The 23,477-nt window shown below is 50.7% G+C and overlaps 1 protein-coding gene across 9 annotated transcripts in view; it reads left to right on the forward strand.

Annotated features, from left to right (window-relative positions):
• The window catches only part of TBL1X (transducin beta like 1 X-linked), a 228,954-nt gene that overhangs the window by 185,509 nt on the left and 19,968 nt on the right, over positions 1-23,477 (forward strand). For 8 of the 9 annotated variants that reach the window (XM_060291953.2, XM_060291954.2, XM_060291951.2 and 5 more), the window contains 2 exons: positions 17,865-18,010; positions 21,244-21,493. In XM_060291953.2, coding sequence (XP_060147936.1) covers positions 17,865-18,010; positions 21,244-21,493 — 396 coding nt within the window. The remainder of the gene's footprint in view (positions 1-17,864; positions 18,011-21,243; positions 21,494-23,477) is intronic. The other variant, XM_060291957.2, reaches the window with a different exon arrangement.

Here is a 23,477-nt window from a genome sequence, read left to right on the forward strand (position 1 = left end):
GCAGATAATAAAATAATCGGGAGTAGCAGTCTTCAGTCTGGGTTTTGTTTTCGGTTTGGGGGGGTGCTTTGGATTCCCAATGAGGAGTTTAGATAACCAGGAAAAGGGTGTTCCTCTTAATATTTTTGAATAATTGCATCTCCAAAAATGATTAAGCGGCATTGCCCTCTGTAATCCCAGCAGCTGACACATCACCCAGGAGGCTCCGCCGTGTTTCCTGGGACCGTGGAATGACTTCTTATGCAAGACACGTTTCCCCGGATTCGGGAAGTCATTTTAATGGTTCAACTATCTTAATTTAAACCCAAGTTCAGGGCTTATTGTTCAGCTGAGGCTCTAAAAATATTTTTGACTGCAGTGGCTCTTCTCCATTGCTAATGTTGTCCCTGTTTAGAAAGAGAATCTTTATGAAACGGTAAAGACAGGCATTTCTCTGAGGTAATGGTAGCCTTTGCTTTAGAAATCATAAAGGAAAATATTAGTTTCATTAAATAATAAATCAGGAAGACCTGAACAGTTTGTCCATGTGAGTAGAGGACGAAAGTACCTTTAAAATCATGTGAGGGAGTTCCCTGGCGGTCCAGCGGTTAGGATTCGGTGCTTTCACTGCCGCGGCCCGGGTTCGATCCCTGGTCGGGGAACTAAGATCCCACAAGCCGCCCGACCAAAATAAAAAAATAAATAGAAATAAAATAAAATCCTGTAAAGCAGTGATGTCTCACGTGCTCATGTCTGCCAGGAGATGGAAGCAGTGCCTTTCTGGTGGTTTGTGGGCTGCGCCCCCTAGAGCACCCTCAGGCTCGATGGTTTGCTAGAAGGATTCACAGAATTTAGCAACTGTCACACTCAGTGGATTACAGCACAAGATACAGGTTATAATATACTGCATGGTGCTCTCCCTGAAGTAGACACAGGTTAATTGTGTGAGGCCATGCCTGTGTTGAGTAGCCTGTTGTGTAACCCTTCCACAGTGTATATCCGTGTGTCAGAGCATCACAATGTACACATTGGCATATGTCAGCTATATCTCAGGAAGGCTGGGGAGAAAAGATACAGCTCAATCAAAGTCAATCCTATGTGTCTCCATTTCTGTTATGTTCCTCTTAATTGTAGTATAATTCGGTTTATATTTTGTTTGTTCAAATGTCTTGTTTATGCAACATCTGATAGTGCCCTTTATTTTGAATTGATAGCTTCAACTTTTCTCCATTAAAATTTTATCAAGGGGCTTCCCTGGTGGCGCGGTGGTTAAGAATCCGCCTGCCAATGCAGGGGACACGGGTTCAAGCCCTGGTCCGGGAAGATCCCACATGCCGCGGAGCCACTAAGCCTGTGCGCCACAACTCCTGAGCCCACGTGCCACAACTACTGAGTCCATGTGCCACGGCTACTAAAGCCTGCGTGCCTAGAGCCCGTGCTCCACAACAAAAGAAGCCACCGCAATGAGAAGCCCGCGCACATCAACAAAGAGTAGTCCCTGCTCGCCGCAACTGGAGAAAGCCCGCGCGCAGCAACAAAGACCCAACGCAGCCAAAAATAAATAAAAATAAAATAAAATAATTTATTTTAAAAAATTAATACACCCGCCCCCCCCCCAAAAAAAAAAGATACAGATTACAATCGGCCAAGGGAAGAGGTGCACGGGGTCCAGTCCAGGAGAACCGGGCACAGCTTTGCAGGTGTCCTCTCCTGGCGGAGCGACCTGATGGTACCTCATTCTCCCAGCAGCATGTACGATGACACGCGCAGTGTTGCTAACCACCCAAGCTTTGGTGTCCAGGTTTATATCAGAGGGCAGTCATGTGGGCCTGCAGCACCTGCTGAGGGGGACAGAAGGAGAACCTGGACAGGCCCTGGCTGTGTCCATCCTGCCCCAGTCCAGTCCAGGTTGTGGTTGCATATCCGTCACTTACGCATTTGTGAGTATGTGTTTACCTCACTTTTAAAAAATCACTTTAAAAAATGTAGGGGTGGATAAGTAGCTGGAGAATATGATGCCCACGCCTCTTATGTAGAAAAGAGTAAAGCACCCCCAGGAGAGCTTTGTGGCATCACTAATGCACACGCCTCCTCCAGCGAGGCCTGCCCACGTTCCCTTTGCAGAGCACAGTCTGCAGAGGGGCTGAGCCTCCCCTTACGCTGTGCACGGGCGTCGGCAAGAACCTGTACTATGAGAATCGTCTCATCACAGACCCTCTTGTAGTGCTAGTTGCCAGCGAGCTCCACTTCGTTCAGAAAGAGTGTTTTCCTAAACTGCTCTTTGGGTTTGATGATAACCGCTTAGAGTAGCAAAACGGAACCGTGGAGAAGTTGCCTTTTTATGTCCCAGATGTTCACAATCATCCCATTTCCCGTGCAGTTTTGGTTGTGCAATCTTTTCTAAGCTTACTGCTCTCATTTGTATGTGTGTGAAAGCTCAGATTCAAGACTTGCCATTCTTGTGCTCATTAATTTGTCTGGGGGGGGGCGGTGGGGGAAGCAATTAGAATAAAAACCACTTGAAAATCAGTTGAGTATTTATAAGTTACAGTTGTTTAAGTATGTGTCTTGCTCAATATAGCCAAGCAATTTCCCTTGGTATTGCCATCAGAGAGAGGTTAGATGCTGTCGAAGATGCCCTTAAGTCTTATTATACCGTAGTTTCCTACTTTAAACGTTAGTGATGATATGAAAAAACCTAAGATGGTTCCTGTTTCCTTTTTTTAGCTAAGACGAAATAACCACTTACGAAGGTGCCTGCTTCCAAAGTTCATACACCATTACATTTAAGATCCGCCTGCTCTGAAATTCTAATGTGACTTTAAAAGTGTCCGGCTTTGATGTATTTTATTTCCTGCCAATTTCAGTTCCCTTTCTTCCTTCCAGACTGAAGAGCCAGTCATCTGGACTGTCAGACACAACACTGTCCTTTTTCTCCCAAGTTTCTATATGTTGCTCTACTGATGTCTCCACCACCCACTTCTTAAATGCCATTGTCCCCAAGGTGACATCCTTTTCTTTCCCTCCCATGTCTGTGTGGCCAGTGTGCTGTTCCTTCTGCAAGTCTAGGTGTCCATCCTAGCCTCTCTACTCACCCCCAGTCTAGGTGTCCATCCCTAACCTCTCTGATTCCCCAGTGTGGGGGTCCATCCCTAACCCCTCTGATCCCCCAGTCTTGTAATCTACCTCCAGCCGCTCTGTTGCCTTCCATACTGCTGTTTTGGCTGTGTATCTCCCAAGCATTCTTTAACATAATTCCACACTTACTACCATTGCCATTTCCTGACCACTGTCCCTCCCCGGCAAAGAAAAACTTCCTCCGTCCCATAATCGTGTCGCGGTTTAATATGAAAACATCAGAATCCTGTTCAGACCTTCCTTCTCCATGACGTCTTTCCTACTGTCTCCATCAGCTGGGCTCCCCGCATCTTGCCAGTGCCACCTCTTTCCCCATCGCCACTGCTTTGCCTTAGTGACAGTGGCGCCCACTTGTCGAGCACGTGCTGTGTGCCAGGCATGATTCTAAGTACTTGACCGATAAAACCGTTACCCCTAAGAAGGAGGTGCAGCTGCCGCTGTCATTGACAGATGAGAAACCCAAGGCGTTGAGAAGGTAGCCACTTGCCCAGGTCACACTGCCAGGAAGTCGTAGAGCTAGGATTCACAACAGGCCATCTAGCTCTGGAAGCTTACACTTAAGTGATTTTTCTGGACTCTTTTGTTTTTTTTTAATTTATTTATTTTTGGCTGCCTTGGGTCTTCGTTGCTGCGCGCGGGCTTTCTCTAGTTACGGCGAGCGGGGGCTACTCTTGGTTGCGGTGCGCGGGCTTCTCGTCGCGGTTGCTTTTCTTGTTGCGGAGCATGGGCTCTAGGCACGCGGGCTTCAGTAGTTGTGGCTCGCGGGCTCTAGAGCACAGGCTCAGTAGTTGTGGCGCACGGGCTTCATTGTTCCGCGGCATGAGGGAATTTCCCGGACCAGGGCTCGAACCCGTGTCCCCTGCATTGGCAGGTGGATTCTTAACCACTGCGCCACCAGGGAAGCCCTTTGTTGACTCTTAATGTGGTGAAATTGTTGATTTATCTTTCGACATTAAAGCCTGCATTCCTGGAATAAACCCCACTTGGCCCGGACATTTTGTCCGCTTCATATATACCACTGAATTCCATTTGTTCTGTGTCTGGAATATTTGAGTGTATTTTACCAAAAGAAGTTAGGCTGTGGTGTTCCTTTTTGGATTTCCTCATCATGTTTGGATCTTAGTGTTATAGTGGCCTCATAAAACAAGTTGAGGGATCAGAAACTGCTTTCCTAAGCACCTGTTGCTCCCATCACCTAGTTTACGTCTCTCCCCTGGATTAGTTGGAGAAATCTTTCTGTAAAAGATAGTATTTTCATCTCTGTCACAGTCATTTCTGTCTTTGTAGTGCGAAAGCAGCCACCAAAAATACATAGATGTGGGCTTCCCTGGTGGCGCAGGACACCAGCTGTGTGCTGATAAAAGTGAGGTTGGAGGAGTTCGCAGAGGACCACAGGGGAGGGTGCAGAGAGCAGGAGGCACTTGAGCTAGAACTCTTCAGGCAAAGGAGGAACGAGAGCATTTCAACCAAAACCAAGAGCCAGAGTTCGTGCCGGGAGGCTCAGCAAAGCCCCGCGTGTTTATGGAGGAGGAACCATCTTGGCGAGGGGAACAAAGGATACGGGACGGGAGGGGAAGGAAGGAAGTACTGGGACGCTGGGTCAGCAGCACAGGAAGGCCAGGCTGTCCAGTGGGAAGCCACTGATTAGTCTTTGAAAGTAAATCTGGAGGCCGTGTGTGTAAGTCAGGGATGACTCGCAGTGAAAACAGAGACTCAACCAAAATGGTGACTGTTGACACCAATTAGCAGCCGGGGGAAATGCTCATATTGTGTTAGGTTAGAAAGAACACGGGTGCAGAATTCTAGGACCCCAAGAGTTACACGTAAAAACTACTTTGCGTAGGGCAAGCGGACTGGAGGAAATCCCCCGTGTGAGAACAGCACTTGTGTCGAGCACATAATGCTGGACTTATTCCCTCTCTCCGCCAACTTGGTTTCTCTGTTTTCCCCCCAAGTCCTGTGTTAATTGTAGTTTTTAACCGTGCTGTCCGTTGTAAATCTCCGGTTTGGCAGTCGTGCTCGACTTTCCCAGCCACGAATAGCAGGGTTCACGAGGGTTCAAAGCCGTTGCGGCCACGGTGCCGGAAGGGGCGGGCTCCGAGCGAGGCTGCTCCGAGCGGCGGCCGGAAGCGGGAGCTGAGGTCTGGGTGAGCTTGTGGGGGCAGGCGGCCGCCTCCCCGGCGCCCCTCGCGGAGCTGCTGCCCCCCCGCCCCCGGCCAGCTGTGGCCCCAGGAGGAAGTAGCACCCTTGGTTTACAACCTGACTCGTGCTCTCTCCTTCTGGAGGCCTCCCAGGTTTAGCGGATGTTACAAGTCTTGGCAGGGGTGCGAGGTCTGCAACAGCCAGCAGCCCAGGCTGCTCTCCGCCGCCACCCCTGGGGTCCAGGCCAGATGTTAGAAGTGAAACCCTGTTTTTAACGAGGTCCTCCTGGTATTTCTTCTGGGCGCCATCCAAGCAGTCCCATTTTACACTGAATTCCACGTTACGGCAGGTCGGTGAGAACAGGTCTGCGGCTCAGAAAGCCACCTCCCTGCCCTCGGTTTTTTCTCCAGCAAGATACTGGAGAATTGGGACAGTGTGGGAGAGCTGGGTCTCGGGGATTTTTTTTTTTTTTTTAAGATAAACACATTGAAGTGTAGAGTTGTCATGAACATGTATAGTGATGTAGACTGAAAAATCAAAAAGAACTCTCAGCATATGTTTGCGCTTTTTACCATGGGTAAAGCTAGAGTTTACGGTTATAAATTGCTTCCCGGGCAGAAAACGTAATCCTCTGGTGAGACGAATCCATCACTTCCAAAAAGAAGAAGTGAACTGATAATACATCGGCCCCCAGAGATGAGGGTATGATTTCTTATTCTCCCGCCTTTTCTGTTTACATCTTCTCACTCCGTGTGTGTGCATGTGTGCGTGTCTGTGTGTGTGTCTGTGTCTGTGTTCCTCTGTTTGATTTATTTGGTCCAGCTCGCTCTGGACCACCCTCAGCCTCTCTCCCGTCTTTATTTTTATCGGTACTGTCCCCACCCGCACACCTGAGTCACCCGGTCCCCCTACCCTCCTCGCCCCCCCCCCCCCAGAGGAAGGCGGGCCGCTTTGCAGGCAGCTGCAGTGCTGTTAGAGAAAACTTTGTGATCCGGGAAGTACTGACAGAGGAGAAGCTGTGCTGACTGCGCCGTGTCCAGGGATGTTACAGAAGTAAGGAAGTGCTACGTATTCCTTAGCAGTCCACGGTTTCGTTTTCAGAACGACCCCATTGTCAAATCCCGGTGGCCAGTTGGACTGGATGAGTGTGTTGACCAGTGGCTGCTTGGTGGTCATTAATCTTAGGGCTGGAGCGACGGCCAGAGCCATTGACCTCTCTCTCTCGAGGTGGCTTTTGCAGGCATGTGGAAATCGTATTACAGTTCCCCCATGCACAGACTCTCACATGTGTGCTTTCACTTCCTGACCAGTAGGGGGCACCCCCACCAAGCTCCCCACCCTCCGTTATGTTCATAAAGCCGTGGTCCCGGTTCCTCTCTCTGTTTCTTGGCGTCTGGTCTCTGCATGTGATAAGGTTTCTTGTGGCCCTGGTGGCCTGGCGTGGCCGCTTCCCACTGGAGTTGTAAGGAATGGCTTCTTCTTTCCGTGGCCTTCATCTCTCCGTGTCATCACTCACTCACCTCCATAAATTAAAATCCCGTGGGTTTGATTGGGACGATAAGGTCATTTTTTCCTCTGCCTAGAATTTTAGAATTGAAAGGGACCTCGGAGATCGCCTAATTCCACCTGTTTGTTGGTCAGAAAAGGAAGCCAGGGAAGCAAGTGAGGGCAGGCCCGGGCCTCGGAGCACATGGGTGAAGTGTGTTCTCTCTGTGAACAAAAAGAAACAGTACCAGGGCTTCCCTGGTGACGCAGTGGTTGAGAGTCCGCCTGCCGATGCAGGGCACACGGGTTCGTGCCCCGGTCCGGGAAGATCCCACATGCCGCGGAGCAGCTGGGCCCGTGAGCCATGGCCGCTGAGCCTGCGCGTCTGGAGCCTGTGCTCCGCAACGGGAGAGGCCGCAACAGTGAGAGGCCTGCGTAAAGAAACGGTAGCAAACTCCTGCACCACTGCATCTGACTTTGCTGTCTCTTGTTCCCAATATAGTTTTTTCATACACTTCATCTTTGTTTGCCTCTTTAACCTGGAAAGCATTCTGTCTAGTTTCTGCAACGTAGGCCTTGTTTGCAACTTATTTCGTTGAAATTTGAAATATAAATGGTATTAACTGAAGAGACGATTTTCTTCCTCTTTTTAAAAAGGATACCATTTTGAATCATTCAGAGGTTTCTAAACAACTTTTAGTAGTGTCTGGTGTGTGGGTTAAGAGAATGGACTCAGAGATCAGATGGCCACTTGCTAGCTTTGTGCCCTCGGGGAAATCACTTTTAACTGCTCTGTGACTCAATTTCCCCATCTGTAATAGGGATTTATTAAGACTGAATCATAGGTTGTTGCCAACTCGCTAACCTAATTCATGAAAAGGGCTGATACACATAATAAGCACTTAATATCATTACTTTTATGATTAACTATTATTATTCTCAAATAACGTGATGGGTTTTTAATTCTGGAATAGACATATGGCCAAGAGCCCTCTTTGGTGTTTTAAGACTGTTGCTTGTATGACATCTTCATCTAAAAGCTGCTTTCCCGAAACTGAGTTATTTGTAGTGAGGTGGATGGGCCTAGAGAGTGTCATACAGAGTGAAGTAAGTCAGAAAGAGAAATACAAATACCGTATGCTAACACGTATATATGGAATCTAGGAAAAAAACATGGCTCTGAAGAACCCAGGGGCAGGACAGGAATAAAGACGCAGACGTAGAGAATGGACTTGAGGGCACAGGGCCGGGGAAGGGTAAGCTGGGACGAAGTGAGAGAGTGGCATGGACATAGATACACTACCAAATGTAAAATAGATAGCTAGTGGGAAGCAGCCGCATGGCACAGGGAGATCAGCTCATTGCTTTGTGGCCACCTAGAGGGGTGGGATAGGGAGGGTGGGAGGGAGACGCAAGAGGGAGGAGATACGGGGACATATGTATATGTATAGCTGATTCACTTTGTTATACAGCAGAAATTAACACACTGTTGTAAAGCAATTATACTCCAATAAAGATGTTATAAAAAAATAAAAGCTGTTTTCCCTCTGTTATGCCGTTGCACCTAAATCCTTCATTCTTGTACTTCTTCCTAGTCTTTCATTCTGAAAACAATGAGGACTCAGTTTTATTCAGTTTCTCACCCCCCTTCGTCTACATCAGCTTCCCCGGTGTCTCTCAGCCATTCTACCAGTCCATCTGCAGCCCCAGCTGCTGTACTGAGGAAGGCGCTCTGTGTTACCTGTGAATCCCGATGGGCTTCCTGCCCTCAGGGAGCGTCGTCAGCCTTCTCAGGAGCTAGGAGACAAATGGGGATAAAGAGGGTGCTGCGCACTGCACCACGGCAAGATGGAGGAACGGGGAGGCTGCCGCGGGAGCCGGGAGCAGAGAGCAGCCGTCCCCTAGCGCGAGGACAAAGAGCAGGGATGCGCGGCCGCAGGCCTGGGGACCGGGAGGTCTCAGCAGTAAGGGAGAGGGAATTGAGCGGCAGGGTCGCTCAGCCTGACCCCACTGGCTTCGAGGCTGGATCACTCTTTGGCTTGGAGAGCTGTCCTGTGCATGGTAGGTGTTTAGCAGCCTCCTGGTCTCTACCTACTAGCCGACAGCACACACATACACAGCCCCTGGCGATGAGCAAAGATGTTTCCAGATACTGCCCAGCACCTTCCTCTGGCAGATGGAATGGCCCTCGCTTGAAAAGCACGAACCACTGTTCTGGACCAAGAGAGCAGAGTACAAGCAGAGCCATCCTGCAGGAAGGCAGGTGTGTGCTTCTAGCAAAAGCAGCCTGGAGAAGCAGTGAGATATGGCCAGGCTCAAAACAGGTGGCGCAGTGGTTGAGAATCTGCCTGCCTGTGCAGTGGACAGGGGTTCGAGCCCTGGTCTGGGAGGATCCCACATGCCGCGGAGCAACTAGGCCCGTGAGCCACAACTACTGAGCCTGCGCGTCTGGAGCCTGTGCTCCGCAACAAGAGAGGCCGTGACAGTGAGAGGCCCACGCACCGCGATGAAGAGTGGCCCCCGCTCACCACAACTAGAGAAAGCCCTCGCACAGAAACGAAGACCCAACACAGCCAAAAATAAATAAATAAATAAAATTTAAAAAAAAAAAAACAACACAGGGAATCAGAGGCCTCGAGGGTTATTCCCAGGCCTGCAGGCTCCTCACTGCTTTTGAGAAGGAGAGTAAGTCCTAGGTTCCTTGTGGGGCATCAGCCAGGTTACTGTGGTAGTTCTGTGTCCCATCACATAGCACCTGGAAAGCCTGAATGCTGCTGCCGGACACAAAGGAAGCGCGGAGTAAATGTCGGTGCTAGGCTGCTGCCGTCGTTGCCACTGTCAATCAGACAGAGCAGGAGGAGAGTCTTAGTGCCTTTGGGCCGCTGTAACAAAGCACTGCAGACTGAGTGGCACATAAACACACACGCTTGTTTCTCGCCGTCTGGAGGCTGAGAAGTCCTGGGTGCCGGCAGGTTCGGTGGGACCCCCTGACAGCCCCGCAAAGTGCTCTGGGAAGAAAGTTATATTTACTCCTACAGAGATAACTGTGGGAGTTTCTGCTCGTGTTGATATAAGGACCAATCCCATTCCTGAGGACTCTGCCCTCATGACCTCACCGCCTCCAGAGGCCCCGCCACCTAATACCATCACCTTAGGAGGGTGGGTGTCAACATATGAATTTGGGGGAGACATTCAGTCCGCAGCAGAAAGAAATGAACGAGCACATATGGGAGGCCATGACATCTGCTTTTGTGTGGTCCGTGTGTGTGTACACATATATGTATACATGCATATATCTACGTGTGTGTGTGTGTCTATCTATATGTATACATACATATATCTACGTGTGTGTGTGTGTGTGTGTGTGTATCTGTCTATCTATACGTATATATACAGTAATCAAGTTGGCACGCTTTTCCTATAAAGGAGTAGATGGTAAATATCTTTGGCTTTGTCGGCCGTACTAGCTCTGTTGTAGCTACTCAGCTCTGCCATCATAGTGTGAAAGGAGCCGTAGGCAATATATCAACTCATGTGCGTGGCTGTGTTCCAGTCAAACTTTATTTCTAGGCACAGGCAGCGTGGGCCTCAGCTTGCCTATCCCTGATCTAAGTAATTTTCGTATCGTGCCCATTGGCCTTGGACAGCTGTCAGTATTCCAAGTATAAAGTCCATTAAGTACTTTATAAAGATTCTGCGTTTTAGTGCCTCAAATCGGTGCCCTTGGTATTTGTTCCAGCTGAAGATGCAGAACCAACGGCACAGCTGCCTAAGGATTCCGTGTCTGCTTTTCTCTGCCGAATAAGCAGTGTGTCTAAGGGCCGTGAGTGATCATTTAGCAGGTTTTGCTGATGAATCAGGCCAGCGTTAATGGGGCAGGATGGTTCACTGCACGACTCGAATGGTTTGGGAAGCCATTTCTGAAAGAGGTATGGCTTAGTGGTTTTGCATTAAACAAAGCATGTACTCAGTTTGTTTTAAATCTGTTTTTATTGCCTAGTTGGATGAAGCACCTTCCCTCACCTGCTGTTTTCCTCTCTCATGAGATGGTAGCACCTTTCACCCTAAATGGGAAGGATTTTACTCTTCAAGATCTTTTTTTTTTAATTTACTGTTTTTATTGAAGTATAGTTGATTTACAATATTGTGTTCGTTTCAGGTATACAGCAAAGTGATTTGATATGTGTAGAGAGATGTATATATATCTACATAGATATGTATATATCTATATTCTTTTTAAAAATTCGATTCCATTATAATTTATTACAAGATATTGACTATAGTTCCCTGTGCTCTACAGCAAATCCTTGTTGGTTATCTATGTGATGTATAGTAGTGTGTATCTGTTAGTCCCATACTCCTAATTTAGCCCTCCCCATCTTCCCCTTTGGTAGCCATAAGTTTGTTTTCTCTGTCTGTGAGTCTCTTTCTGTTTTGTAAATAGGTTCATTTGTACTGTTTTTTTAGATTCCACACACAAGTGATATCATATGGTATTTGTCTCTGTCTGATTTACTTCCTTAGTGTGATCATCTCTAGGGCCATCCATGTTGCTACCAATGGCATCATTTCAGTTTTTATGGCTGAGTAGTGTGTCTCATTGTGTCCACACTGCATCTTCTGTATCCATTCATCTACTGATGGACAGTTAGGTTGCTTCCATGCCTTGGCTGTTGTGAATAGTGCTGCAGTGAACACCGGGGTGCAGGTATCTTTTCAGATTAGTTACTCTTGAAGGTCTTACTGTGCTTTATAAAAAACGTAGTGCTTGTGTTGAACCTTTCCCAGTTTCTCATGATGATACCCTTTTTTCTCCTCGGAAGTATCTTCACTTCGTCTGGTTATCCACCGTTACCGTGTGTTATCTGAATTCTGTCACGCGCTTTTCGACGGCAGCAGTCCACCCGCGGTGTTTATAAACGCAGCAGAAGTGTGAGTAGACGAGACCTGTGGATTGTGTCCTTTTGGGGGGTGTGCTTCCTCTGGGCCATTGGTTGTCTGCCATGGTTAGGGTGAGTTAGGCAACATCTGTAGACCTTTTTGGTTGTCATGGCCGAGAGGAGGCTTGCTACTAGCATCTAGTGTGTAGAGGGACTTCCCTGGCGGTCCAGTGGTCAGGAATCGGCACTTTCACCTCCGTGGCTGCAGGTTCCGTCCCCTGGTTGGGGAACTAAGATCCTGCATACAGCACGGTGCAGCCAAAAAAAAAAAATCTACCGTGTAGAGCCCAGGGATGCTGCTAAACATCTACAGTGCACAGGATTAAACATCTACAGTGCACAGGACAGCCCCTTCCAGCTCCCCGGCCCAGCGAAGGATGGTTTGTAGAGACCAGGGTTGCTGCTAAACATCTACAGTGCACAGGACAGCGCCCCGGATGCTGCTAAACATCTACAGTGCACAGGACTAAACATCCACAGTGCACAGGACAGCGCCCCGGATGCTGCTAAACATCTACAGTGCACAGGACAGCCCCTTCCAGCTCCCCGGCCCAACGAAGAATGGTTTGGCCCAAATGTCAGTCATGCCACAGCTGAGAAACCTTCCTGAGGAGAGATTCATCGGGGATGACTCTTGCTTAGCAGGAGGCAAGTCTGCGGGCTTCAGTGACCGCTCCAGGCCGCCCGCGCAGTGGACAGCAAGGACGCGCACACTGAGCCGTCCCAGGAGTCTTTCATCAAGGTGCCACCCAGCTCTGCATTCTGCCCCTGTTTACCAACTTCCACACCTGCCATTGAGCAGCTCTGAGCATTTCCACCTCTGTCACTGACATCCGGTTCTCTGTTCCTCCCAGTGTCTTGTTGGGGAGAAGAAGGGATGCACTGAAAGCTGGGGGACAGCTGAGGAGGCGTAAGGCACACAAGTCATAGCACTGGCAGACTGAAAACGAATATGCTCATTAGCCCTGGAGCCTCGTTGGGAGGGGTGGTGCGCTGCTGGTGGCATATGGAGGCTGGCCACCCCCAACACAGGGGCATCCTTCCTGGAGATGCCGGTCTTCCAAGGTGGCGCATTACACGGCACCTTGGCACAGGGCAGTAACCGTGACCTAAGAGGAAGTGCTCAAGCAGGCCTCCCCGACAGAGGCTGAGGACGTCCCCCTGTTCCACGGTGAATGAATTCCAGAACCGGGAAGTACCCTAACGACATCAGTTGTCCTCATTGCATGGACAAGGCAACATGAAAAAGGGATGTTTCCACTAGTTCATGGTCTTCTATCTAGATTAAAAAGCATCTGCGGGGGCTTCCCTGGTGGCGCAGTGGTTCAGAGTCCGCCTGCCGATGTGGGGGACACGGGTTCGTGCCCCGGTCCGGGAAGATCCCACGTGCCGCGGAGCGGCTGGGCCCGTGAGCCATGGCCGCTGAGCCTGCGCGTCCGGAGCCTGTGCTCCGCAAGGGGAGAGGCCACAACAGTGAGAGACCCGCGTACCGCAAAAAAAAAAAAAAAAAAAAAAAAAAAAGCATCTGTGGAAACCATGTAAATGTCCATCGACAGATGAATGGGCTAAAGAAGATGTGGTACATATATACGATGGATTACTTACTACCCAGCCATAAAAAAGAATGAAGTAATGCCATTTGCAGCAACATGGATGGACCTAGAGTTGATTATACTAAATGAAGTGAGTCAGACAGAGAAAGACAAATACCATATGATATCACTTCTATGTGGAATCTAAAATATGACACAAATGAACCCATCTACAAAACAAACAGACTCACAGACATAGAGAACAGACTTGTGGTTGCCAAGGTGGAGGGTGGGGAAGGGATTGAGTGGGAATTTGGGATTAGGAGATGCAAACTATTATATGTAGAATGGATAAACAACAAGGCATAGCACAGGGAACTCTATTTAATGTTCTGTGACAGATCACAATGGAAAGGAATATATACATGCATAACTGAGTCACTTTGCTGTACAGAAGAAACTAACACAACATTGTAAGTCAACTATCAATAAAATTTTTTTAAAAAATCTTGTGATAAACCATAATGGGAGAGAATATGAAAAAGAATGTGTGTATGTATAATGGAACCACTTTGCTGTACAGCACAAATTAACACAGCATTGTAAATCAGCTAGACTTCGATTAAAAATAAATTTAAACTAGAAAAAGTCTCTGTGTTCCTGCTGCTCTCGCCTCTGATTCTCCCTTCAGCTCCTTGAGGTACTCCTTAGCCCCGCGTGGTAGTAGAGGAAACGGAGGCCCAGCCCAGTGAAGTGGCCTGGCCCAGACCCTCAGGTCCTGTGTGGCTGAGCGAGGACGGAACCCAGGACTCCTGACACTTTGTCTGCCTGGCCCTCCCACTTGCCTTGATGAAATCTGGTTGGCCAGAAATCAAGAAGAAAGTCTCAAAAACAAATGGACTGAAAGCAACCATTGATTTGGAGGCCACACATAGATCTGTCCAAAGAAATGCAGCTAATGTAAATTTAAACAGATAGGAGGACTCTCTTCAGCAGTGACATGGAACATTACAGCAAGGGTTTGAAGATAACCTAGCTTCCAGTCATGATGTACTGTCATCTCCAATAGCGGACCCAAGTGTTCAAGGTCATGGTTCCCTTATAGAGCTTTATCCTCCTTAGTCATCATTTTGCTTTAGTGGGGGGACATTCCTTCTAGCAGATGGCTTTCAGCCCTCCTCTTTGCAGAAGCCTCAGACTCACACACACACACACACACCCATTCGTCTTCAGTGCTCCATCCCCTTCTTTCAGCCGTCCTTCACTGAGTATCGTCATCAACATGTTCTAGAAATGGAATCTACTTGGAAGAGCAGTATCACGGGGAGAGATAAGAAAGTTATGCAACCAAACTATACACCCAACCCAGATAAAGAGAGCAACCAAGGACGTATTCAAGTCTTGGCTCAGAAGTGGGTTTGCACCCAGTTCTTTTCAAGTTGCCTGCACTGTATCTGTGGCTGCTGGTGGTCCAGCTAGGAATGGACTTGGCATCCACCTGGAGAATTGAAGAATTTTGGTTCCTGTGCCCGTGGGTCTTAGAGTAAGTAAGGTTAAAAAGGTGAACCTTGGAGTCACGTAGTCTAGAGTTGAAATTCTAGTTCAGCCTCTCATCACATGTATGGACCTTGGACAGGTTATCTTATTTCTCCAGCATGTGTCCTTCTCATGTGTAAAACAGAAACACCAACTCTGAACAGCTGCTCTGAAGATGGAGATAATGGACACAAAGTGCCCAGGTTGATTAAAGGTGGTAAGGTAGTCAGAATCTGCTGTGTTTCATGTGACTTAAGTAGCATTGCTAACAAATATCCTATATTATTAACACATATATGTGGAACCTAGAAAATGGTACAGATGAACCGGTTTGCATGGCAGAAATAGAGACACAGATGTAGAGAACAAATGTATGGACCTCAAGGGGGGAAAGTGGCAGGGGTGGTGGTGTGATTAATTAGGAGATTGGGACTGACATGGATACACTAATATGTATAAAATGGATAACTAATAAGAACCTGCTGTATTAAAAAATCAATAAAATAAAATTCAAAAAAAAGTAGCATTTTTATGGCCCTGTGTTACTTGAGGGAATAAATGAGTGGGTGAGCAGATGAATGAAATAATACTTCTGTAGACTGAATTTTGTATTTCCCTTCCGAACACACACACACACACACACACACACACAAATACATATGCTGAAGCATAATCCCCAGTGTGATATTTGGAGGCAGAGACTTTAGGAGGTGATTAGGTCATGGGGATGGGGCCCTTGTGAATGGGATTGGTGCCCTTCTAAGAGGCCGCATGGAGCGCTCTTGCTCCTTCCACCTTGTGAGGTTACAGGGAAAAGACAGTCATCTGTGGACCAGGAAGTGGGTTCTCACCAGACACTGAATTTGCCAGTACCTTGATCTTGGACTTCAGCCTCCGGAACTGTGAGAAATAAATGTCTGCTGCTGACACCACCCAGTGTGTGGTGTTTAGTTATAGCAGCTGTAACGGACTAAGACATACACCAAAAGCTTGACTTTTCTCCCACAGCTGCTCCATCAGTCACTGAGATGTATTTGTCAGGAGCCCTGGTCACAGTCAAAGCTGTGCTCTGGTGGAACACTCTGTAGAAGTTTCTAGGTGGAGTCGTGTGGTGGGCTGCGATTGGTGTCCTACTGCCTGAGTTTGGAGCTAGTGACTGGGGTGTGTCAGTTACCCTTGGGAGATCTCAGGACCTGATCCGTAAAAGGGAGAAAAGAGAACGAGGGAATGACTGCAGAGGGTTACGGAATTAGGAGGAAATCCTTGGAGCAATGCCTGACTGAGAGAGTGTATACCGTGTAATGGCTGGCGGGTGTTATTTTATTACTGCCGCGGCGGGCGTAGTCCTGCACTAGACCTTGTGAAGATACCAGGAGGATAACAAATGGCTCTCAGTCCAGTGTCCTGTCCCATCAGCTGGTGGAGACACGAATGGAAGAGATGGTAGGAGCCAGGTGGACGGGGCTGTCACCTAGGAAGAATTCTTAGGAGAGAGAAGCCATTGTGGCCCAGAGTATATAGGGATGAGCCCATGCGATGGGGAGTCCGGCCAAGAACCCACTCGGTCCTGCTCCATCCATTGACCTCAGATTTTTCTAGTCTACCCCTTGCCGGAAAATGAGTGATAAAAGCTTAGAGATTAAGACCGTCCACAGGGTGGCAGAGACTCGGGGGGATAGAGTCATTGGTTAACACAGGGGTGGGTGGTTCTGTTCTGGCAGGAGTGGGTAGGGGAACGGAGGGCAGTGAGAGAGAAAACAAGTTAGAGGGAGAAGGGAAGGCTGACTGCAAAGGGCGTTTGTTCATGTCCTTCAGAGAGTAAGAGCAGAGGGACTCTGTGCGGGGAGAGCCTCTGAGGTGCTGTCCTGTACAGTCTAATTTAGGGGGTTACAGTGCATAAAGAAATGTACACAAGTTAATAGCAGCTACGGTGCTACTCCTGAAATAAGTATCAAGTGTCTGTTTTATATATTCTTAATAATGAGGCCATGAGCGGCAGGTGGGCTGAGCAACAGGGATTGGAGAGAGAAAGGGACGCAGATGCAGACAGAGCTCTTCTCGCCTGAGGGAACCTTCCCATCTGCTGAGCGTTTTGTTCATTGCAGAGGCTGGTTGTGTTTTGGTAACGAAAGGCAGAAGCACTGAGGATGTTGACTCTGATGGAGGGCGGGGGGCCCGCGGGGTTGATGAATGTGAGTGTGGCTCGAGCGGCGGGGAGACCCCCGCCAGCCACCCGCCAGCATGTAGGATGAGCCAGGGGTGATGGGAGGGCGCTCGTGGCGGAGACACCTTGGGAGTGGGCTGCCCGGGGCCCACACAGGTGAGGGTCTGACAGAGCAAAAGGCAGCCTGTGCCTCGGACCCGCAGCCCTGTCCCCCATGGCCCCGCAGCTCCCCCTGCCCTGCCCCGTGCCCTCCTTTATTGAAACAGGCATTGTTTGCGACCTGCAGTCACCGTCCTGACTTTGCTCCCGACGTTTGCCTCCAGGCAGCTCCATCCACACCTTACCTGCGAGCCCCTCTCACTTGCCCAGTGTTGTCAGCGGCTTCCTACGGAGGCACTTGCTGAGGGGTGCTAGGGGAGGAAGGGGGAAACCCAGCAACTCTTAGCCAAGGGGATCGCCCAGTGTTTCGGTAAAAGGACCCAAGGCCACACCACTGAGTCCGGACCGACCTCTTTTTCTTCGGGCAGTTGGTGGTGAGATTCATGTGCCGTGAGCACCGCAGGGAGGGTGCAGGCAGACGTGAGCCTGAACTTCTGGGAGGAGCCCTGCAAGCCAGGCCGAGAGCCCCGCGGTCTGACTGCTGTAACAGAAACCTTGAACCCGGGCCGACACGGGCCTGTTTGGCTTTTAAAACGCGGAAAGGGCTCTCCCTTTACAGCTGTTTCCCGTCCCGCGCAAGTCAGAGGCCTGCCTTGCTCTGCGTCTCTCCCTCTCGCTGCCGCATCCTGCCCGCGACACCCCACATCGCAGGCCGGGCATCCTCCGGCCACGTCCCTTCCGCTGTTAAGCGCGTTGACATCAGCGGTGCCGCCTTCTAGGTCTCAGTGGCTGTGCCTTCCGCCCTTGGTCCAGGCTTCACGGAACGCTGGCCTCCCTGTCTTGCTGCAGGTTTTTCGCACTCGGCGTTCACGTTCGGTATCGAGAGCCACATAAGCCAGTCCAACATCAATGGGACTCTCGTGCCGCCGGCTGCCCTCATCTCCATCCTGCAGAAGGGCCTGCAGTATGTGGAGGCCGAGATCAGCATCAACGAGGTACGTGCACCCCCGGGGCGGGCCCAGGCCGCGCGCACGCTGCATCGTGCGCGCGCACACCCTGGATCGCGCGCGCGCTGGGAAGACGCGTCACCTTAGCACACGGTTCCCCGCCATCTCTCGCGGTCGGTTAGGGTTCCTTCTCTCTTTGCGGTAAATACTTTCTTCAGTGGGGGGTGGCGCTTCCGTTGTACCCAAGGAGCAATCTCCCGAGGCCCTTTAGGTGGTTGTGTCGTTTTCCATATCCATGCGCACATCGCCAGCTGTGGACTGACGTCACACTACATTGCCAAATGGGAAAAACACGCAGCAGATCCGCAGCTGCTTTATACGCTCATCCCTGGGTATGCACCGGGGATTGGTTCCACGACCTGCTGCAGGTACCAAAACCCGTAGTGCTCGGGTCCCACAGTTGGCCCTCCTGTATCCGCAGATTCCACATCCGCGGATTCTACCAGCCGCGGATGGTAAACGTAGTAGTAAATGTGTTGGGAAAAAAAAAAAAATCCACGTATAGTGGACCTTGCCAGTTCAGACCTGTGTTGTTCAAGGGTCAGGGGTGCTTCAGGACAGGTGTGGGCCTTGCACGTGCACAGAAAACGCCCACCCCCCCTGGAATATTTTGAGCAGTTCAGTCGAAGAGGGATCCTGGGAAACATTTGCCTAGAATCTGTGCTTCGTGTGGACCCGACAGAGGGCACAGCCAGAGACCACGGAGGACAGATGAGGACTGTTGTGTTCGAGAGGATTCCAAGGGATGGTCTTGTTACCCGTTGAAGAGCTGCAGAGGAAGGGGGCAGTTGTATCCATAATTATAAATTTAAGTCACTCCAATTTGTTTGTGTCCCCTCCCTCTTTATAGATTGGGGCACAGTGTTCCCTCCCTCTTTATAGATTGGGGCACGATGAGTCCTTGGGCCAACTTCATACCAATTTTTAAATGGGCTCTTTTGGTTGAAAACAGTGCCCGTCTCCCCTGTTCTATTTTGCTCTTGGGATCGTACTGTGAAGATGCCCGGGGCCTCCTGTGATGTCCGAGGCCTCCCTTGCATCTCGGTCTGAGCCCCTCTTACTTTCACCGCACTTCCCGCCGTCTCTCCTTCTTTCTGCCCTCGTTTCTCCCACCTCGGTCTGGCACGCTGCTCTGCCCCAACTTCCCGTCTCCTGTCACGGTCCATCCTGCACAGCTGACGCCGTCCACTGCCCACATGCCCCTCTTTACCACCAAGTATCCCCTTCCCGGGTCACACCACCCTCGGGCCCAAGATCTTCCTGAACCCTTCCAGTTTCCTCCATCCCCTCTCCCTCTGAACTGCTCTCACCCTTACAAGCCTGTCTTTTTTTTTCTTTTCTTAACATCTTTATTGGAGTATAATTGCTTTACAATGGTGTGTTAGTTTCTGCTGTATAACAAAGCGAATCAGTTACACATATACATATGTCCTCATATCTCTTGCCTCTTGCGTCTGCCTCACAAGCCTGTCTCATGCATAGCATTTAGCTCCACTTTCTCTTCAGCTTTTAAAACTACGGAAGGAATGTGTCTTGTGTTCTGTCACGTGTATTCCTCTGCTGTTTTCCAAAACCCCACATCCTTAAAAACACCTGAGTGTCTGCCTACCCTGTGCTCTTTCTTGCCTAACAACGGGCAGTCTCCTCTTTCCTTGTCTTACATTGGGTGCCTGGGATCTTCCACCAGCAACTTGAGGCCCCGTCGCGTCTCTCTTTCCACAAAACAAACAAGTGTGGGGATAGGGTTACAGGACCCCAGAGGCCCCACCGGCTCTCAGATTGTGTGATGCTGAGTGAGATTGGATTTCCCTTCCCCCTGCCCCTGCGGCCCCCTGCCCCAGTTTCTACGTCTTTCATCCGCGGAGAGGCCCCCATACCTCTCTCTCTCGGCAATTCAAAGTCCAGTGTGTCCAGAGGAGAACGAAAGGTCATCTCATTTGTCACTTAGGTTTCGGGTAGTTAAAAGTGAGGCAGTGTGCTTTTAGAGCTTAAACTAGAAGGTTTTTTGTCACCCTGGGCAGTTACAGCCTTTTGCAAAATCATCATCCACTTGGGGCTTGAATATACGAAGAAGGAAGGTGACGTAGAAGCCGGCTGACCAGTTGGTCAGCACTGGCCCCTCCATGGCTGGAACCCGGGCAGCTGTGAGGTGACTGGCTCCTTTTCCCCGTGTTCTCTGTTATTTTATATTGTTTCCCTGATTTTCAAGTATTGTATAGTAACCTGTAGTCAGCTGGGGTGATGTTTCATTCACACGCTGTGTTGCTGAAACTTAGGTCCTTCAGTTCTTCCTGATTTATGAGAAAACAGGCTAAAACGTGTTTGCACGTCCCGTAGACACACTGAGAGGCTCTGAGTTTCGTGTGAGTGATATCTGGAGCGCTTTCTAAGGAAAGAACTCCCTCCTGCGTTGCTAAGTGTGTATGGAAATGTTTTCATTATCTATGGAAGCCAGAGACTCCAGGGGAGTTCGGAAAACAGGAATTGTAACTAAACAATGCTGTTGTTAGAATATCGTGGCCGTGTTAGTCTGTGCGCTGATCCCAGGAAGTCATTTCAGATGGTAGCAGACGTGTGTGTTTTAGTACATCAGACGGACAGATGCATTAGGAATCATACCGTGAGCAGTGCGGGAATGTCTGATTTGGGCCTGCGGTCTCCGAAGAGACGTCTGTCCTATCAAAGGGGAGCGGTTCCACACCTGTCAGAGCGCCTGGGCGGGGTTTCCCACCCTCGGCACTCTTGACACTTGGGGGCCAGATCATTCCTTGCTCCAGGGCCGTCCTGGGCCCTGGGGGGTGTGGAGTAGCGTCCCTGGTCTCCACCCGCTAGACGCCAGGAGCACCTCCACAGTCATGACAACCAGAAATGCCTCCAGACTTGACCACATGTCCCCCGAGGGGGTAGAATCGCTCCCCTGTTGAGGACAGCGCGTCAGGGGTAGCCCTGTTGTCATGACAGGAAGTATCCGGATGCAGGTTGGTATTTACCGAGTGCTGGGTGCCCTCTGGCAGCAGCAGGCACACCGGGCCCTCCATGGACGCTCGCTCTTGCCGGCCCCTACCCGCCTGCGCGCTCTGGGATCCCTTGCCCTGGCTCAGGACGCCCGGTCCGGCCCCGCCTGCTCGGCGGCCCCGCGGCTCCCGGGATCCTGCGTGTCTGTCCCCGACGCGCACCCGTCTCGCTGGGAGCTGACATCTGTGCCTGGGCTCTGTCCGCAGGACGGCACGGTGTTCGACGGCCGCCCGATAGAGTCGCTGTCCCTGATTGACGCGGTGATGCCCGACGTAGTGCAGACGCGGCAGCAGGCCTTCCGGGAGAAGCTGGCGCAGCAGCAGGCCAGCGTGGCGGCGGCGGCGGCGGCGGCGGCCCCGGCGGCCCCGACGGCCCCGGCGGCCGTTTCCCAGCAGAACCCACCAAAGAACGGCGAGGCCACGGTGAACGGGGAAGAGAACGGAGCGCATGCGATAAGTGAGTGCGGGGCTCCAGAGCTTCGCGCTCCGGCAGCTTCTCCCTCGTCTGAGTCTGGGCAAGTCCTGCAGACCCCTTCCAGACCTGCCTGCTGGGCGGTGCGTATGCGGCAGCGTCTAGGGCTGGCTTGTTCTGTGGCCAGGAGGGCTTCGCGCTCTGTTCTCACTGAGATCCTTGGACGCAGCATTCTCTCAGCTTTAGGAGGTTGTGCTACTCTGAGGACTCATTTGTTCCACCTGTGATTGCTGTCGGGCACAAAAAGGAGGCCCCTGCGCCGTCCTCCGGCCTCGCGGACGAACTCTGACCTGACACTCGGAGCTCACGGTCACTGACAGGGCACCCGGCACAGACAGCAAGTGCCGTCTTATTTGGTGGTTGCAGCAGGGTCCCTGTTAGGTAATGGCCCTGAAGCGTCCGGCAGACGAGTCGGAGAGCATGAACCTTTACCCAGGGAGCCTGCCGGCACTTTGACACGCGACGTATCAACTCGGAGACGGCTTCAGGGTCTGAGCTCAGAGTGTGTGTGCGCACTGCGCACGTGCGTGTGCGTGTGTGCATGCGCGTGAGTGTGTGCGTGCGTGTGTGTGCTTCCTCCTTTGAAAATCATTTCCCTCCGAGCAGCCATGCCGCCCCTGCGGGGGCGGCTCATCCCCCCGCCCCGGCACAGGCCGTCTCCCGCTAGAGTCGAGATGCAGCTGCAGCGCTGCGCAGGAAGCCGGGGCAGGCAGCAGCGCGGGTTATGTTACAGCAGGGTGGCTTGAAGCCCATCTGTCTAGCGTCCGATGAAAAGACCTCCCGCCGGCAGGCCCCATGATCACTGTTAACGAGGTCCAAGATGACGGGACAGGGAAAGAAGAAGAAAAAATAGGTGGCTTGTACCCACAGGTCATTTATGGGCTGCCCACTCCCGTGGGATACATCCCTCAAGGCGCCCAAAATAAAGAAAACAGGAAGGAGGTACGTGTCCTTGGCTTTAGGCTTCCGCCCCAGGCAGCGATCCTAATTGGTGAGCTCTGAGAAACCTCTGTATCCGCCGAGACAGAAATTTTGCAAACTTATAAATTGCACCGTGTATTTTAAATCTTAACCTCTAAGGGAGTGTGGCCACGTGGAGACCGTCGCATGCCTTAAGGAACGCCGGTGGCTGGCAGGCCTTTGTTTCAGGAGTCCCTAAGCGTTACTTTTCACCCGAGGGCTGGCCGGCACCCCATCCCACGTACACCGTCCGGTGGTTTCCGACTCTCACCTTGTTCCGGAAACTAGTCCCACCTGCTCTTTGCTCCCATCTTGCTACAAGGCAGGCTGTGGCCTGAATGGAGTCTCTGAAGTGATCGTTCATTCTGATCTTCAAGAATCTTTTTTCTTGTGCCACAGAGGGGGAAAACGGCCACTACCCAGGGGGAATCTCTTCCGGGTGGCACTTAGCATGCCCTGTCACCCTTCCAGAGCCTGGACCCTGTGGGTTATATGGAGGGAGGACTGCTTGGGTTCAGAAACCTGGTGGTTCTGCTTGGCTTGAAAAGCATGGTACGCAGACGACTCCAGTCAGAAGATAGCACTTGAGTCCCAAGACTCTGAGGGGTTGAGGGTAGCAAGCTTCCAGCAGAATGATGGCCTGCCCCCGTGGTAGCTTCACAGGTAGGGCGCTTCACAGCTAAGCACCTCACAGGGTGCTTCCGGGTAAGACCCGTTGTCCCGTCAAGAGAAGGAACCTTCCGCCTGCTCAGGAGCCGGCTGGCTGTCATCTCTTCTGTCCAGTCTTCTTCCGGCTGTTGTTAGAAATTAGCCTCGCCCTAGTTATAGAGAGTAAATACCGGTTTTTATTCCTCTGTCAAATTTGGAGACTGTCAAGAAATGTCACGTATCTACTAAATTACACAGAACCCATGATTTGGTTGTCATCGCCATGGGTGACAGCAAAGGAGGTTGTTTGTAAAACCCACGTGCCCTGAGGGTGTTTCCTTGGTATCCCTCAGACCTGTGT

The sequence above is a fragment of the Globicephala melas genome, chromosome X (genome assembly GCF_963455315.2).
Source record: "Globicephala melas chromosome X, mGloMel1.2, whole genome shotgun sequence".
Lineage (NCBI taxonomy): Eukaryota > Metazoa > Chordata > Mammalia > Artiodactyla > Delphinidae > Globicephala > Globicephala melas.